Source organism: Rhyacophila brunnea, unplaced genomic scaffold (genome assembly GCF_057557595.1).
Source record: "Rhyacophila brunnea isolate RB1 unplaced genomic scaffold, BYU_Rbru_1.0 scaffold_18, whole genome shotgun sequence".
Taxonomy (NCBI): Eukaryota; Metazoa; Arthropoda; class Insecta; order Trichoptera; family Rhyacophilidae; genus Rhyacophila; species Rhyacophila brunnea.
In genome coordinates, this window is record NW_028232837.1 from 12,785,600 (window position 1) to 12,804,092 (window position 18,493).

The 18,493-nt window shown below is 31.5% G+C and overlaps 1 protein-coding gene and 1 long non-coding RNA gene across 2 annotated transcripts in view; both read right to left on the reverse strand.

The window, feature by feature from the left end:
• The window catches only part of LOC147073217 (RING finger protein 17-like), a 56,329-nt gene that overhangs the window by 10,256 nt on the left and 27,580 nt on the right, over nucleotides 1-18,493 (reverse strand). The window contains exons 13-14 of the mRNA XM_085945359.1: nucleotides 5,392-5,548; nucleotides 3,010-3,132 (exon numbers count right to left, since the gene is read on the reverse strand). Of these exons, the coding sequence (XP_085801485.1) occupies nucleotides 3,010-3,132; nucleotides 5,392-5,548 (280 nt within the window). The remainder of the gene's footprint in view (nucleotides 1-3,009; nucleotides 3,133-5,391; nucleotides 5,549-18,493) is intronic.
• On the reverse strand, nucleotides 12,730-14,454 carry LOC147073218 (uncharacterized). Its single transcript, XR_015070463.1, has 3 exons — nucleotides 14,354-14,454; nucleotides 13,760-13,965; nucleotides 12,730-13,335 (listed from the first exon to the last, which is right to left on the reverse strand). It is a non-coding gene; the product is annotated as an uncharacterized LOC147073218 (long non-coding RNA).

Here is an 18,493-nt window from a genome sequence, read left to right on the forward strand (position 1 = left end):
GGAATAATAATCCACCTGTAGTTGGTATCACAAGTTATTGTTATTAATTTTTATGTGACACTGAATATGACACTATGCCGAGTTGTTATGATATTACTCGGAAAAAATATACACGCTCCCTACACAAATCATTTTAGTGTATTATTTAACTATGATTTCACCGTGGAATATGACACTAATTCAACTTTCACCTTCAAATCTCGCCTTTATCAACGTAGAACAACACTGTATTGAAAAATCGTTATCCTTTGTAATGAATCGCACCTACTTTCATTATCGCAAATTGCTTTTGTGACAGTAAAGTTGTATTATTTTTGTTATTGTGAACAAGTGACTAATTTTAATATTATTATTGATACTGTCGACCGATGGTAGGTACTTGATGGAATTTGAATTTAAATTCAAATGGATTTAAGTTATGCACTATTCCATTTAGTTAATATGTCTCCAACTAGATCTTGGCTAATATTACAATTAGCTCAAGAGACTAATAAAATAAAGGATGGAAACAATACAGGTAAATAATATGTAGCTTTAATAATCTCCTACTTCAGACACCACATTTTTAGGTTATAATTATAAATGATTCAACCGTAAATATTCTGTCGGTACTATTGGCTCCTACAGAATTTTCAATGTTTATAATATTCTGTGTTTCGTAATATAAACTATAACGTCTTCCTATCATTAGTAAGCATCGTATAAATACATATTTGCAACGTTAGTTTCTAATTTACAACCTACATTAATTCTTCTTCTTGTATTGATACCATGACGACTTGTGATAAGTAGGTAAGGTAATACTTGCCTATTTTTGCATATGTATTGACAATACTTTTTACTATACTTTTTTGTTAAATACGGTAGTGAAAAAAGTCAAAAAGAATCATTGCAAGTCTGGATGAAAATTGCATAGTCTACGATGATAACCAGGTTGATTCTACCCCATCTGAAGACTCCGAATACATATCAAATTCCAATAATACTTCTAGTGATCCTAAATTATCGGGTTTTAGCTGTTCTTCCAGTGTGCCAAATATGACACAAACATTTGGAGGGGATTTGGGAATGATTGATGATTTGATCGAATAAATTACGAAATCTCCAGCAGATCTTACACAGAATGAAATATATGGCTCTACTTCAGAGCATATCAACATTAAACTTCTGTCCTGCAAAGTACTTTGCCACCTTTAGACACAAATGCACTTGTAGACATCACATCACCAGACATGACGTTGTCCTTACCTAGTGCATAAATTATGCACAGAGTATTTCCACCATTGACACACCTGAATTGAGAAAAAGAAGAGAGCTGTAATTTTTAAGACTTGTGGAAAAGGAAGAAAGCCAAAAAAGTATTATATTCGGGTGAAGAATATTTGAATGAATATTAGAATATTTGAATACCATGAAAGCACCATGTAAAAATTCTTGTCTATTTAAATGCGCTTCAAAAATGAGTGAATCCGAACGTCAAGTTAGTATTGATTCATTTTGGATGATTGACAATCATGAGAGACAATGGAGAGACATGAGACACCTTACGATATGTCAAGTCAGTGCAAAAGAAAACCCAAAAACTACCTGCTTCAAGACGTCCAAAGGCACTTATTTATAATTTTCTATGCAACGACGAAATAATAAAAGTGTGAAAAACTATGTTTTTACAAACGCTTTCAATTTCAAATATGTGGGTGTGAGTGCTTTTTAAAAAAATGAAGAGTCAGAATAGCTATTGGATAGTCGAGGCAGGCACAACAACCGTCCTCATGCACTCAATGAAGCAATAAAAAATAGTGTAATTGAACATATTAATAATATATTTCCGTAAAGTGAAGTATGAGTCTTTCATTATAATAGAAAATATGCCATCTACAATCTAACTGTTTATGATATTGTTAGCAAGGATGACTATTGTTATCTTTAGCATCTACAAACAGCTAAGCGAGGTGCGATAGAAATAAGTAGCTGCATAGAAGTATAAGTCTTATAAGTAATATTTTTACATATTTTAAATCTAATTTTAAGAATACAGTTGTATGTTAGTTGATAGTTTTCTCACACTTAATACCTATAAAAGAAGATTTATTTACATAACGTTCCATGTAGGTACCTATTTACTTGACAATGCTGCAATGCAAACGTAATTTACGTAAAATATATAGGTAACTAACTATCCAATCATTTTTTTAAATATATACTATCAATCATTATTATGTTGAGTGAAATATTCATTTTGTACCTTTCGCAATTATCTTACTATAATAGTATGTTCTGTAAAACAATTACCTGAAACTGACTGAATGGTTAAAATACAGTTTATTGCGATAAAATATTGTTAAATTAAAAAATCTCCTCATATTCCATCAGAATATCTAAAAATATTTTTGGTTTAATCAAATATCATCGAGAAAAAAAACACTAAGAGCACATAGTATGTCATTCCTCGTAAAATTCAAAACAAAAATCACTCTAAGTCGAGATATTTAAGATTATCGTTCAGAATTAGCATGGAAAAAAACACCATCTCAAGTTACGTGGTACTTTTTTTTATGAAAAAAATAATAATTACGTGGAAAAATATAAACGGAAAAAATCACACCAAATCTAGATGTAATATTTTAGTTGTCAAACTTACCGTGGAAAAACACATTTAGGGTGTTATTTCCTAAATTAATGTCATGCAAAAGTTGATTGTCTACTTAAACGATTCGCTATTTAAAGATATAAATTATTATTTAAATAATATTTGCACACAATAAACGGCTTATGCTACACATTTTTTTGAATGGTTTTTTTGCTCTCCTGAAAAGTTGATAATTTAGAGTTAGTGTGTTATTCCATGAGGTAGTCGATGTGTATACGACACACAGTTATGGGCTGAACAGATCATACCGACTGATGGCTGAGCATCGGCTAGGCTTGACAATGAAACATGATTTTACGTGATGCCTCGAATCAGTTTAACTTATCCGTGATAGAAATATGAATATGTGAACAACTGACCTTTCTGACCCAGAAGTTAGACGGAGATACTGTATGGCAAATGAGAACCTTTTCGTTCTTTTCCAGACTCTGCTTATTGAATCCGCATTGCTGAGTCGGCAGCATCATACTCAATTTTGTGTTCTGGAAAAACATAATGCACAATATTAATTACAAATTATCATCATCAACAGCCAGGGTCGATCCACTGCTGGATGAAGGCCTACCCCAGCTCTCTCCATTCTTCTCGGTCCATAGTTCTCTGCTGCCACGCACATCCACTGCACTTTATAAGCTCGTTTATCCAGCGGGTTTTAGGAGGTCCCTGTGGCCAACATGTCAGCCCATTTCCATTCTATCTACTTAGCGACCTCTTGTCTGCTTCCTTATCTATTGGTTTCTTTTGTGATACTTACGCGTTACGCCCAACATGCACTTTTCCATGCCACGTTGCACTGCTCATAATTTTTGTGTCTCTCTTACATTAAGAGTCCATGTTTCACATGCATATGTGACCGTTGGTAGCACACATTGGTTGAATACTTAACGCTTAAGACACAATGGGAGTGTCACTTTTGAATATTCTATTCAGGCGCCCAAATGCACTCTATGCCAATTTGATTCTGGCATTATTCATTGCCGTAGAAACATACGGGAAGCAATATATAATAGGTAAATCAAAGAATTTTCTACTGCGCATGGTGAAAAACAGACATCTCCTCGCATGAATTAGTTCGTTATAGCGCCTGTGCATGGATTTACTAACACCAATAGTGCGTAAATTAAACTATGACACCACAACGTTAATTTTTAATGCCTGAATCGTAATTTTTTAGTTGATCGATATTGATTGAATTTTTGTTTTTTTTCCCGATTATTATTGTTGAATTAACTTTAAAATTATTTAATAAAGGGCAATCGAGTCAAAATATCCAAAAACGCAGTTACGGGCTTACACGTAGGTGTCGAATTCGAAATTTGCCATAAATCGAAACTTTCGCGAAAAAAAATTACCTTGAACATTATTTTCATATAAAACCACAGAGATTGAAGACTAAAGAGAGAACATGCCATCATTTACGTACGTAGAAATACGACATGGAGAAAAGACAGTTGGTATTACTGGAAGCTGCTAGCTTCAAGTTAGTGTCGTAAAAAAACATGGCGGATGCCGGATAAATGAGTGTTGTATTATTCTACGTTATTCAGCTAAAAAAGTATGTATTAATGGAAGAATACAAAGGAGTAACAGCATTTCGGAACAATATAATTATTATGCATACTATTAATCGCGGTTTGAGCGTTGGACTATCACGCCGTGGGTCTCAGGTTCGAATCCTGGGTCTGGCAAGTACACATATTATTTTTCAATTTGTGTGTGAGTCAGGGTATGGACCTAATAGGTTGAGCAAGTGGCTGACATCCATTTCTCGTAAAAAACAAAATCTGTTAATACAAACCTCTAATCTGTGAAGGCCCATATGATCCTATTAGGATCGGACATGGTCGAAAAAAAAAAAAAAAAGTTTTTCCTAAAAGATCATTTACGATAACAATTCACAACTTTTACAACAAACGTCAAAAATGGTTTTTTACTGTGAAAAAATGTACAGGGCCGTACTCATAATATTATTTTGAACCCAAAATGTACGATGTGTTTTTCAAAGTAAAAACTGTTAGTGGTAGTTAATGACATTCATTATTTACATAGATTTATATTTCATTTCAGAGTTAAATACATTTTCAAGAATAGGTACCAAACAAAAAATTGTATAAAAATATTCAATAAATCGTAATGACGTACACTATCTTATGAGCCAGTCATTAAAAATGTGACAAACTTTTTATAAAACATCATAAATTGTTTATTTCACGAAGGTGATAAAAATAATCCTGATATTTTATGACCCATTAATACATCAGTGGCACAACTGCACTCCACTCAAAGGAAAAACCATAACTACTCACATGTTTCAGGGTTGTAGGTATTTAATTGTTGATTGTTTATTGGATTTTCACAAAGCCAAACAACTGTGTTGACAGATTGGAAAAATAAAAAATATTTCGAATTTTTTTATAATTTTAGCTCAACACATGGTGGTAAATACCAACCTACATTAATTACTTGGTAACTTCAATTAATGGATTAATGACACATGGTATTTGCACAGATTTTAATTTGAAAGAATTGTATCAGAGATCTGGTAGGCAAAAAATCTATGATCGTAAACAAAATTAATTAAAATCAAAAAAAAAAAAATCTTGTTTCAAAATTTTTGTATGCCTATACAGTTTATATTTCGTAATTCGAATTTTTTTTCGATTTTCGGTCCCGTGGAATTCGTATTAACGAGGTTTTACTGTACATACATGATAAATATGAAGAGAAAATGGCATGAATACCTTATAGACGGGCTGTCCGGCAACAGCTTTGCCCAGCATGATGAGAGCGTCGGCGATATATATGTTGCTCTCTGCGGGATTATTGGGTGTCGTCACCAGGATGACATTGTGGCAGTTCTCGTTGATGTTTACTACATTCACCAAACACACCTTACAACTGTCGAAGAAGAAAAATAATATTTTTATGGTCATGACGATCCCACTGAGAAACTGTCTGGGTCTTAAATCATCAGACTTATGAGCGTAGGGTGAATACTACATCATGACATTAAACCGATTGGCTAAGCAGATAATTTTTGGAACATTTTTAATACGTTTTGAGACAATCAAACTTAAGATATTATATTATCAAATGTGAATAAGTATACCTAATATACCTATGTTGCCATTTGATTACTCAATAAATTTTAAAGTGAATAAACATTTTAAAAAACAGCTACAATTCTGACGTGTGACGCAATGTGACGTCACATACTAAGAACGATGCGACGTCTCTAATTTTTGCGTTCATGCATGCAAATTGGCACTATTTAGGTTGAAGGTAATTTGGAAACACATGCATACAGCCCTTAGTACAATGAAAACAAATACGTATGACTGGTAAAGTTAGGTGTCCTCCACGAACTGATCGACCCTTTTGTCAAGCCATGACCACGTGCTAGCTTCTTTTTTTACACCTAGCCCCTAAGAATCTCGCTTGCTCATATCGACTACCTCATGGAATAACACACTAACTCTAAATTATCAACTTTTCAGGAGAGCAAAAAAACCATTCAAAAAAATGTGTAGCAAAAGCCGTTTATCATGTGCAAATATTATTTAAATTATAATTTATATCTTTAACCCTCCTCCCGCTAACGGCATCTAGAAATGCCCATGATAGTTAAACCGTTCACCGCTAAGGGCATCCAGAAGTGCCCATAAGTTTCTACCTCCGTATTTTCGTAATTCGGCGAGTAATACAGTCGAAATTTGTTTGAAAAACTAGCTGGGTTATTCCTTTACTGACATCTGTGACTTTTTTTCAATAAGACTTTTTAGATAATTCGAAATTAAGCAAAGACACATACCCTGTCGATATTGGAGTAAAACAGATTTCCAATGATTGGTTTCAAAATTTACCGCTAGTTGCTTTGCGCAATTTGCGCCGGCGCGAATTGATGTTAATGATCTCATACATGAAATCGGCTAGTGCGGTGATAATTTTCAACAGTCGATTGCTTTCGTGTTGTGATTGATACATTTCAAAGTTTTTTACGGTTTTCTATAAAATTATTATTGATGCGCCATTCTGTTAATAATTAATTATGTGCGTTAATTCTTTAAATGAAAAGTGATTTTATGAATTAAATCAGTGGTTGTAAAGTGAAAACGAAATTATTAACACATAAATAATTTAAAATTCCTATAATAAATCTTTTGTACTGTATGGAAATACATACGAAAAATTGAGAATAAGTAAATAATAATCTGTAAAATATTTAAATTTAAATTAAAAAATGTAGAATAGATTTTCAAAATTCACGGCCACTCATTTTTATTTCAAGGAAAGTGATGATTAAAATTCTTCTCATTTTAGTCGAATAAAGAACTAAGATTAAAATTTAATATTATTGTGTAGTGAATTAAAACTTTAAATTTCCTCAAAACTGTTAAGGGGGAAGGTGTTCCATGTCAGCTATTTTCTGGTATTTTCAGAGGTTAAGCCTGAATAGTACGTAAGATTTGTAGAAAAACTATTTATATCATTATGAAGCTTATTCATCGTCAAATATTTATGTAAAACATTTGATAACTACATAAAGTATTTTTATGACGTAAAATAATATTCTTTGAAACCGTGAAACGTGATAATTGAGAACGAAGCCATATTTTTGTGACATTAATAGGCTGTGATGATGACAAATTTTTCCCTTAATTATTATCTCAAACGATTTATTATAGATAGTTGTAATGTTATAAAACATAATGTAGTAAAATATATTCAGTATAATTATAATATTTGCAGTTTCTATTGGTTCTAAATCTAATGGAAGCGAGTGGACATTTTGTTATTTAAATATGCTACAATTATAGACATACGAAATAATATAAAGCTACGTATCAGAAGGTTTATCATTAATCATTGAATAAATGATGAAATATCTTGTTAGTTATAAATTTATAATACTAAATAGAGACCTTTTTAAAACAACTGTTTCCACGAAATATTCGACCATCTTGATATCCGCCAGACCCACCTGCGAATTGGTGTATGATGTATGGAATCTTTAGCTGGTATTATTTTAACTTTATATGACCAAAAAAATACGCCAACACACAAGTATTGTACAAAAATATGTTTATAAAAGTGAATGCTACAAATTGAACACAAAAATAGGCGAAACAAACACAAATTCGAACATATTATTCAAAAGGAAAACATATTTTGACATTTGAGGACAAAACAAAAAAAAATCTGAAGAAATTTGTATTTGCGTCAATTCTACGTTATGTCATACTAAATCATACATTATAATTTTTAACACTGTTGCAATCTATTTTGCCTAATATTGCAACATAGCAATCAGTTTTCTGTCCCTTTCTATAACTATCTCCCTCTACATTCAAAATAATTATGATTGTAGTAGGTATGTATTTTATAAATTGTGATAGATTTTATTTTATTTCAGTGACATATATCGGGTCGTCCAGTATTGCCATATCTACTAAAATATTATTGAATTGATATTTTAGTAAATAAGAGAATGAAGTTTTTCACCATTTGTATCTACTATTAGTTTTACTATTTTTATTTAATAAATAATACTTATGAGGTTTTACGAATTTCACATTTGTTATTAAACATACTTACATAATTTAGAACACCCCAAACACATCGCGAAGTAAAAATATCTATATTTTTTACTTAGCCAAAATTATGAATCAACATAGGTTAGGTACCTACTGATGTTTATATTACAGAAAATTTAACTTTTACTAAATTATGAATTTGCGAGATTATAATAATACAGATGATTTTAAAGAATACTTTCATCAAATAACATAATAATGGATGCCTGTACTTACATAATATTTTCCAATGTAATTTTTTTTTAAAAAACTAACTTTAATTTCGAAAGTTTAGCCTGGCAATACTATGAACGTCATTTATTTCAGCGGGAATGCGAAATTTTCATCCTCGGTTTTTGACATAGGTACCTAACAATATTATCACAATTATTTATATCGATTGTACTTACAAAAAATGCCACGAACTCACTATCCGATGGCTGGAAGTTCCAAAAAAAGACGTAGGAGAAAAGATGGAAATATTAATACATTAAAAACACAAAGGTTTGAAATTATTATTTTATAATTTGACATAATTATACATAGTTGAAAAAACCACATTTCACAGAAAATTTTGGTTCACAATATTTATTTATCTTGCAAAAGGAAGTTTTGCGTATTACTTATTAATACACACAATTAAGTATAATGATCATTTGTACTTATATTATTTTTATATTATGTTTGTGCCATGTCTTATTCGAAATTAGTGTGTCTGTGACAAAAATTATAATCTGGTACAATAATTAATAGCAGCTATACATTTTGTTTTCTGTTAACTATCTACTAAACTAATATTTTTGAATGTATTATAGTATTGATATATTGCCGAAGACTATGCCTGAGCATGGAAATCCTCAAAGCATACTACCTGAACCAGAATTTCATCCCACATTTGAACACGAACACGAAGAATTTATTATAGAAAATGAAATTGAAGATTCAAGCCCTAAATTCCGTGTAGAAGGCCGTAGAATTATAGACTTTTCATATTTTTTCCAACAACTTCAATTAATTAGCCACCATGATTCTCCATTTAATTGTAATTTATCACATTTAGAAATTTTTGGGGAAAATCGGGATAACTTTAGTAGTACATTTTTTATTCAATGTAAACTTTGTGGTAAAAAATTAAAATTATATACCACTGAAATGAACAAAAACAAAATGAATCTGTGTGACGCATTTGTATCCAGTATAATCAGTATCGGCAGTGGATTTTCAAATCTGGAAGAAATGTGTTCAGCAATTGACGTACCATCGATTACAGCAAGAACATACAGAAAGAGTCAACAGAAGGTGTACGAGTGGTTTGAAGAAACCAAAAATAAGAGTATGGAAAACGCTGCGAAAGAAGAGCGACAACTTGCAATCGAAAATGGTGACGTCGATTCTTCTGGTATTCCCATGATATCAGTTGTTGCAGACGGCTGTTGGTCGAAACGTTCATACAGATGCAATTATTTCGCAGCATCTGGCGCTGCCACGATCATTGGTCAAAGAACCGGAAAGATTTTGTACATGTCAGTGAAAAATAAATATTGCGATTTGTGCGCCAAAGCTAAAAATAAAAATATCCCTGCTCAACAACATAAATGCTTTTTAAATTATACCGGTCCGTCAGGTGGAATGGAATCTACAGCAATATTAGAAGGCTTTAAAGAATCTATTAATACACATGGATTGATTTATTCAAAATTGATTGCTGATGGAGATTCCAGCACATACAAAAAAATTCTTGATTGTCACCCTTATCCGAATGTAACTGTCGAGAAAGTTGAATGTAAAAACCATTTAATTAGAAATTATTGTGGCAAAATAGAGGCATTAACCAAAGACACAAGATATCCCTTGAATGTAAGAAAAATCATTGCGTCAAGAAAAAGACGTCTGCGGAAAGCCGTCATAGGTGCAATCAAGTATAGAAAACTACAAGATAGTACTTTCGAAGAAAAGGTTATCGCTCTGAAAAAAGATTTATTTAATGGACCGCACCATGTTTTTGGAGACCATACTTCTTGTCTACCATATTTTTGTACAAATGAACCAAATACAGAGGACATGCTTGATGTAAATTATGTACCAGCATTAAAAGAATGCAGTCTATTTTCTCAATTAATGATATATAATTCTCGTTTGGTGCTAAATTCAAAAAGTTTAATTTATAATTTTTCTACTAATATTTCAGAATCTTTTAATAACATGATTGCAAAATTTGTAGGCGGCAAGAGAATTAACTACTCTCAAAGACAATCGTACATGGGACGATGTGCAGCGGCGGTAATCGCATTTAATACAAATAAGTTACATTGCACAATTCAAAAACAAGTTTATAAAAATAGCCCAAAAGCCTTCATAAATCGCTTAGAATCAAGAAGGTTGAAAATAAATAAAAAAAAAATAGGAAAATCTTGGCGAAAACCAATACATACTGTTCCTTTATCTAATCCAGATTATGGAGAGAGTTGCCAAAAACCTGATATGGACAAAAATCAATATCAATTGTTAAAAGAAACTTTTTTGAAAAAACTCAAACTGACAAACTATGAGAGGAGGGATATAGAAAGACGCACCGTATTACAATCTGAATGTGCAGAATGGCTAGAAAGGCGACGAAACCTTCTTACTGCCTCTGTTTTTGGTAAGGTGTGTAAGCGGCGAGAAAATACAAAATTTGGGCCTTTGGTAAAACGTTTATTATATAGCCAATCATTAGCCAACGTGAAAGCGGTAAAATATGGTAAAGAAAATGAATCAATAGCTTTACAACAGCTTAGTGTACAAGAACGGATTAAGATTGAGAGATGTGGATTGTTTATCGATGATGTGTATGATTTTATCGGTGCAACGCCAGATGGCATCAGCGATGATGATACAATTATTGAAATAAAATGTCCTTTCTCAGCTGCTGGAATAAGTGCAGATGAAGCTATTGTACAGAAAAAAATTAAATTTTGGAAAGTAGATAAAGACAGAAATATGGTAATAGATAAAAATCACGATTGGTACTTCCAGATTCAGGGGCAGCTTCATATTACTAAGAAAGATGTCTGTTTATTTGGAGTTTGGACGGGACATAATTTTCCTGTTAAAATAGAATTAATCAAAAAAGACGAGACATTTTGGATTGAAAAGATTGAAAAAAAGATATATCACTTTTATATGAATTGTCTACTGCCAGAAATAGTAGATCCCAGAACCAGTAGATCTATGAATATTAGAGAACCAGAAAGGCTGAATTTCTAAATTTTTATTTTAAATTTTATTATGCTTAATATATTTTCAACAAGTCTATATTACATCACTATTTTATAGTTCATCAAGATATATCTAATTTACTAATATAGTTTACTGTTACGAGACACCCAGAACGAGTGTAATTTTATGAAATTCAAAATAATATGTATACTTACATCTAAATAATGATACCTGCAGATCTTGCTGGCGATTCCACTGTGCCATATTTTGTATAAGCATTTGTCTCTGCAGCCGTGAGTTTTGGTTCCGTGTAAAAAGTACATTTTGTTCTCAAGGTCAAAAACCAAATTGGTTGTGCCAATGGCTTATAACCATTCCTCATAAATGATTATAACTGATATCACCTCATAACTGATCAGTGCCACGCACGAGTTAACTCGCGGGATCTTTTAAACGTCATAACTTCTGAATGAACTGTTTGTGTATATTTTCTTAACAATATTTATTATTTTAGTGTGAAAATATTCACGTTAAACATGTTGATTTGGTAAATTTTCACAAATATTTATCATTCTATTCTTATTTCATATTTTTTAAGGGATTCATTTTATTCCAAAAATAACTGACCTACAAGTACCCACCTGGTAAAAATTGAATTTGGATTGGATGGAATTTTTCTAGTAGATTTTCCAACTAAACAACATGACGCTTTCTATATATTATTTACTGTTAGTTTTGAAATTATTGTATTTGAAATAAATAATGTATCAATAATACACATAGAAATCAATAGATATATAAAATAGATATCACAGTTTAAAAATCAGAAAGATCAATGCATATTACCATTGTTTATGTTACAATATAAAACAACATTTATCATTGAACGTAGGTACCAAGAAAAATAGACTTCATTAAAATGTGTCAATATAGTATATACCCGATATAATTATATAAATTATTATATTGTTAATTACTCTGTGGGGTCCATATATACTGCTTCAATTGTAATTTAATTTTACAGTATAATTATTTATGTTAAGTACTTGATTTACTTATTATATGTACAAATGTAATATACTTACCTACTTATTAGGATATATCTTGGTGAATTTTAAAATAAGAGGAAATTAAATGGAGGTCATCGTGTCTAACTAGATGTCTAACTAGACGTTGTTAAGTCTTATATAAATATTTATACATTAAATTGTTTTTCTGTTTTTTATTGATGTAAAGACATGGCATGTATTCAAAGTAATAACAAATTAGCTGTGTACTATTTATTTAACTTATATTAAAACCCCAAGATTGATTTCGTCTTACGACATATTTTATTCTTCTAAGTTTTACTATGACATTGTAATATGAACCATGGATATAGTATAGTACTTAAAAAAATCAAAACTGGTAATATATTATTTCAATATTTAATTGTCAATTTTCATTTGAAGTCAGCATTTAATTACTGGTATAACACATAATTATTAACTGATATCTACAACTTCAGATGGACAAATTAATTGATATATCATATTATCAGTTTTCATTTCCTTTCAACAATGTATTCATTCTAGCAGCTATTTTAAATATCTTACTAGTTTTTATGTCATGGCACCTTACAAAGGCTCCGAGCAACCGTATACTGAGCTTCGAGAACAGATGTTTACGACGGATACTGGGTGTGCGGTAATTTTAGAAGTAACGGGAGATAAAAGAACGCACCAAATAGCCTCGCATCACGTTGAGAGTGAATACGCAACTTTGTACCTGGCCCGGCCACGTGCTGCGAGTGCCTGAAGAGAATCCCAATCTGGTTTGCCTGTTCTTCAAGCCAACCGGATTCCGGCGTCCTGGATGGCCGCTAAATACTATCTATATAGCATATCTGGCGGAGTTACGGGCTGCTAGTATGACCTGGAACGATGCAAAAAAACTAGAGTGACAGAGATTCTTGGAGGCGCCGCATTGTATCCATATGCTGCAACTAAGATGCAAATATAGCCGAAGAGAAGAATTAATATACAGCATCTAGAAAACTTAAAGTCTTTGAAATGGTGTTAGAAAGACAATGTTTCTAATATCAAAGTGATATTGAGGATGAAAAAGAAAAGTCTTGGAGAGTAAGCTCTACCAAATGACATACCTGATATGATACAAGTAACTGATATGCAAAATTATATTATATTTTATAATATTATGAATTAATTTAGCAACTTTTATATCATTATCGATAATAAATTTAGTGCAAAAATGTAATTATAAAATTGTTTTATTTTTTAAATATGTATGCGAGATAGATATAGCTATAGGTTACAAACATTAGTCACTTTATATTTACCTTTTGTAATTGTACTATTAAATCTATAAAATGGGTATATATGCTTGATGGTCTACGTCATAAATAATATTATATGAATCACGCCATGTTCGAATCCTACGCCGAAAGTCGGATTTATTTCATTATTAATTAAAAGATTTATTTCATTCCATCTTATTCATATGAAACCGTCGACAAGCAAAGATCTCGGTAGACATTTTCTCCATCTGCAAAAAACATAATATGAACTGTTAATAGTGTGATTTTTAATCTTTTATAGTGTGCGACTGTTTGAAGAATGGTAATTAAAACGGATTAGTGATAATACAAAGCATCAAAAAAGATTGATTAACTAAAATAAAGTAATCAGGTAGGTAACATGTTTAATAACAACTAGAACGCCTTAGATTATATCAAACAAATAAATATGAAATCACAGGCATTCTCGCAATAACCTCCAAACTAACCACGCAACTAACCTCAAAAAAAGTAGTCGGAATTATGAAACATTGAAAGTATGTGTAGACTAAGAAAACAATAAATTAACACTTGAATAATATATGCAAAACACACAGAATACTACTACAGTAATAAATAACATAATATTGTACTTACAGATAGTGTTTCTTATTCCTGATATAAAACACAAATCCTACGTTAGGTATCTTGCAATTTGCTATCAACATAATCTGACAGCAGAGAGTTTTTTCTATTAGTCTATGGCCAAAAATACGGATTTACTTGGCCGGCTAAAAAAAAGATTTTAATATAGCAAGAACATTTTGAATATGCGACAAATAAATAAAAGTATATATAATATAGTTGTTAAAAAAATCTGTGTACATTATAAAATATATTTAATATTATAAATACATATATTTTTTAAATTCATGTTATAATTTGTAAACGACGAAGCACGTCAGCTAATACGCATAGTAAATGTTTAAACTTTGGTAATCAAATTCGAATGTGACAGAAAGAGAAAGAAAAACTTTTTAATCATATTAGCATGCGTAAAAGAGATGTAACATAATATCACTTTCACTTTAAAAATCATACCTAGTATTCAATGTCATAGTTCAACTTTAAATGAAAAAACAGAAACTCTAGGTAAGCATGTGTGCCCTTAAGTTATAATAGCATATTTAGTGTTTAAATAAAAATGTCTATCCCTGATGTTGAATGTTTGGATTCGGACTATGAGATGGAAAGTGATAATGAAGAAGCTGCGCTAGTAGAACATCCCGACGATGTTGACGAGCCTTCCAATATAGGCAGTGATGAAGGAGTGGCTGAACCGTCTACCAGTGCAGCACCAGACAGTTTACTCCAATCGTGGACTGCGGGTCCCTTCGTGCCGATCACATACGATTTTGATAGTTTCAACTCAGGCGTTAACCCTAGTGTACAGCTCAATGAAAATTCCACAGAAATGGAATTTTTTCGTCATTTTCTTAACAAAACAATAATGAATACCATAGTTAACCATACAAATAATTACCACAACCATATGCTCAACACACAAGCCCACACTCCGAATGCAAGGATCCATGCCTGGTATGATACATGCCCAGAAGAGATGTATGTTTTTTATGCTGTATCAATGTTGATGACAAGAAATCGCCATCTCACAATTGAAGAACATTGGAGTGCTGATCCATTATTAAATTCTAAAATATTTGGCCAAACTATGATAAGAGATCGGTATGAGTTGATTCTACAAATGCTACATTACTCTGATACCCAAATCCCTACTGGAGATCGTCTTTATAAAGTGCGCTCACTTCTTGACCACTGCAGAAAAATATTCAAAGAAACAATGCTACCAAATGAAAATCTCTGCATCGACGAAAGTATCATTGTTTTTAAAGGGAGATTAATATTCAAACAATTTATACCGTCAAAAAGACATAGGTTTGGAATCAAATTATTTGTGATTTGTGATGTGGAAACCGGTTATATTTTAGACTTTATTATTTATTGTGGTGTAGAAACCGAAATAAGTGATAGTGAACTTTTGGGAATATCTGGGGCTGTTGTCACCACTTTGATGAAGGATTATTTTGGTAAAGGGCATAAACTATTTTGTGATAATTGGTACAGCAGCCCAGAATTATTTCAGTTTCTACATAAAAAAAAGACAAATGCTTGCGGCACGGTACGTAAAACACGAAAGTCAATGCCAAAATTTGATAAACTGAAGAAAGGACAAGTAAAATCTCTTAACCGTGGCCCATTGCTCGTGTTAAAATGGCATGATAGGCGGGAAGTGCATATGATCAGTACCATGCACGATGACTCCATGGTACCGACAGATAAAATTAATAGGGCCACAGGACAACCCATTATAAAACCACAATGCGTTGTGGATTATAATAAAAATATGGGCACGGTAGACAAAGCTGACATGATGTTGAGCAGCCTCTCGTGTATGCGAAAGAGTCTTAAGTGGTATAAAAAGGTTGGATTCCACATCATAGATTTATTTTTATTAAATAGTAGCATACTTTACAAAGTTATCACCGGTAAAAAAATTAGTTTAGCTGAATTTCAATTAAACGTAATCCGGCAATTAATCGAAACATATGGCAGTGCCTCAAGACCATCGACATCACAAACTACTCGTGTAGTTAATAACCCAAAAAGAATTTTAAAAACAGAACTCCTAAGACATTTACCCCGTAAAATTCCTCCAACAGTAAATAAAACAAAACCATATCGAAGATGTCGTGTGTGTATTGCTTCAACTACTAAAGATAAAAAAAGAAAAATGACGAACATTATGTGTGAAGCATGTGATGTCGCTTTATGCTCTGTGCCCTGTTTTTATGACTACCATGACAAAATCAATTTTTGAAATATAGTTAAGCCATAAACATTAATTAGGTGTGACTGAAATATGAGACCAAGTTGTAAGGAAATAATATAACAATAACGATTGTGTGCGTTCTGTGTTGGTGTTAAAAAACGTGTGAACATTAATCATCGGCGCAAGTGTCTACCACTTATCCGGTATCATAGAGGCCACTTCACTCTGCGGTATGTACTCCAAGCGTGCTTTATTATGTATGACAGAATTTCTTAAAGCTCTGTTGCTTAATTTACGATCTTTTTGTTTATTTTCACATGCTGTAAAATTAAAAGGAATGTTTTATTATAGCTAGAGCCACTCAGTGGATTTTTAGGTACATTTTTAATGACGTTTCGGTATGATTTATGAATCGTAAAAATCGCAGCGCGCCCGAACAAGTACATGAGCGAAATTATGTCGCGATAAAAAGGTTAAATAGAGTATCATTTAAGCATACAATCAACTTTTGCAAGACAATAATTTGGGAAATAATACCCTAAATGTGTTTTTCCACGTTAAGTTTGACAACTAAAATATTACATCTAGATTTGGTGTGATTTTTCCCGTTTATATATTTTTAGAGGGTGTATATATCTATACTTGGTGTGTTTTTCCACGTAATTATTTTTTTTTTTCATAAAAAAAGTACCACGTAACTTGAGATGGTGTTTTTTTTCATGCTAATTCTGAAAGATAATCTTAAATATCTCGACTTAGAGAGATTTTTGTTTTGACTTTTACGGGGAATGACATACTATGTGCTCTTAGTGTTTTCTCTCTCGATGATATTTGATTAAACCAAAAATATGTTTAGATATTCTGATGGAATATGAAGAGATTTTTTAATTAAACAATATTTTATTGCAATAAACTGTATTTTAACCATTCAGTCAGTTTGAGGAAATTGTTTTACAGAACATAATATTATAGTAAAATAATTGCAAAGTTACTTAATGAATATTCCACTCAACATAATAATGATTGGTAGTATAAATTAAGAAATGATAGGATAGTTTATTACCTATATATTTTACGTAAATTACGTTGCAGCATTATAAACGTTATGTAAATTAAACTTTTTTTAAATTAAGTATAGGAAAACTATCATATAATATACAACTGTATTCTTAAAATTAGATTTTAAATATGTAAAAATAGTACTTATAAGACTTCTATACTTCTATGCAGCTACTTATTTCTATCGCACCTCACTTAGCTGTTTGTAGATGCCAAAGGTAACAATTAATAGCCATCCTATCATGAACAGTGAGATTATAGATGGCATATTATTTTCTCTTATAATGAAAGACTCATACTTCACTTTGTGACACAGTTAAAACTTTTGTAAATCAAAACATGCTGTAACAGTTGTAATGCGATTTTCTTTTGCACGATTTATATCACCCTGTTTCATCTCTCTCGAACGTTCTGTAAATAATAAATGTTGCTGATAATCACTTTATTTTTTATTAAATATTTAATTTACTCAATTATTGTTTCCGTTCCTGTTCAGACGAAGAAATACGAGAAAAATATGCCTTTATATTGGCGTTCAGTAGCAATTGGAAATTGATATTGTTTTGATCCAAATCATATGCTATATTGGGGAAACATTTTCACCATATTCAAATTCTCGTCTTAATATTCTTTTTGGCTATTTTTTCTAACATAGTGGGATTCTTTTCTTATGAAATATATTATTAACATGTTCAATTATACTATTTTTTTTGCTTCCTTGAGTGCATGAGAACGGTTGTTGTACCTGCCTTGACTATACAATAGCAATTCTGACTCTTCCTTTTTTTAAAAGCACTCACCACCCACATATTTGAAATTGAAAGTGTTTGTAAAAACATAGTTTTACATACTTTTATTATTTCGTTATAGCATGACAAACCATAAAT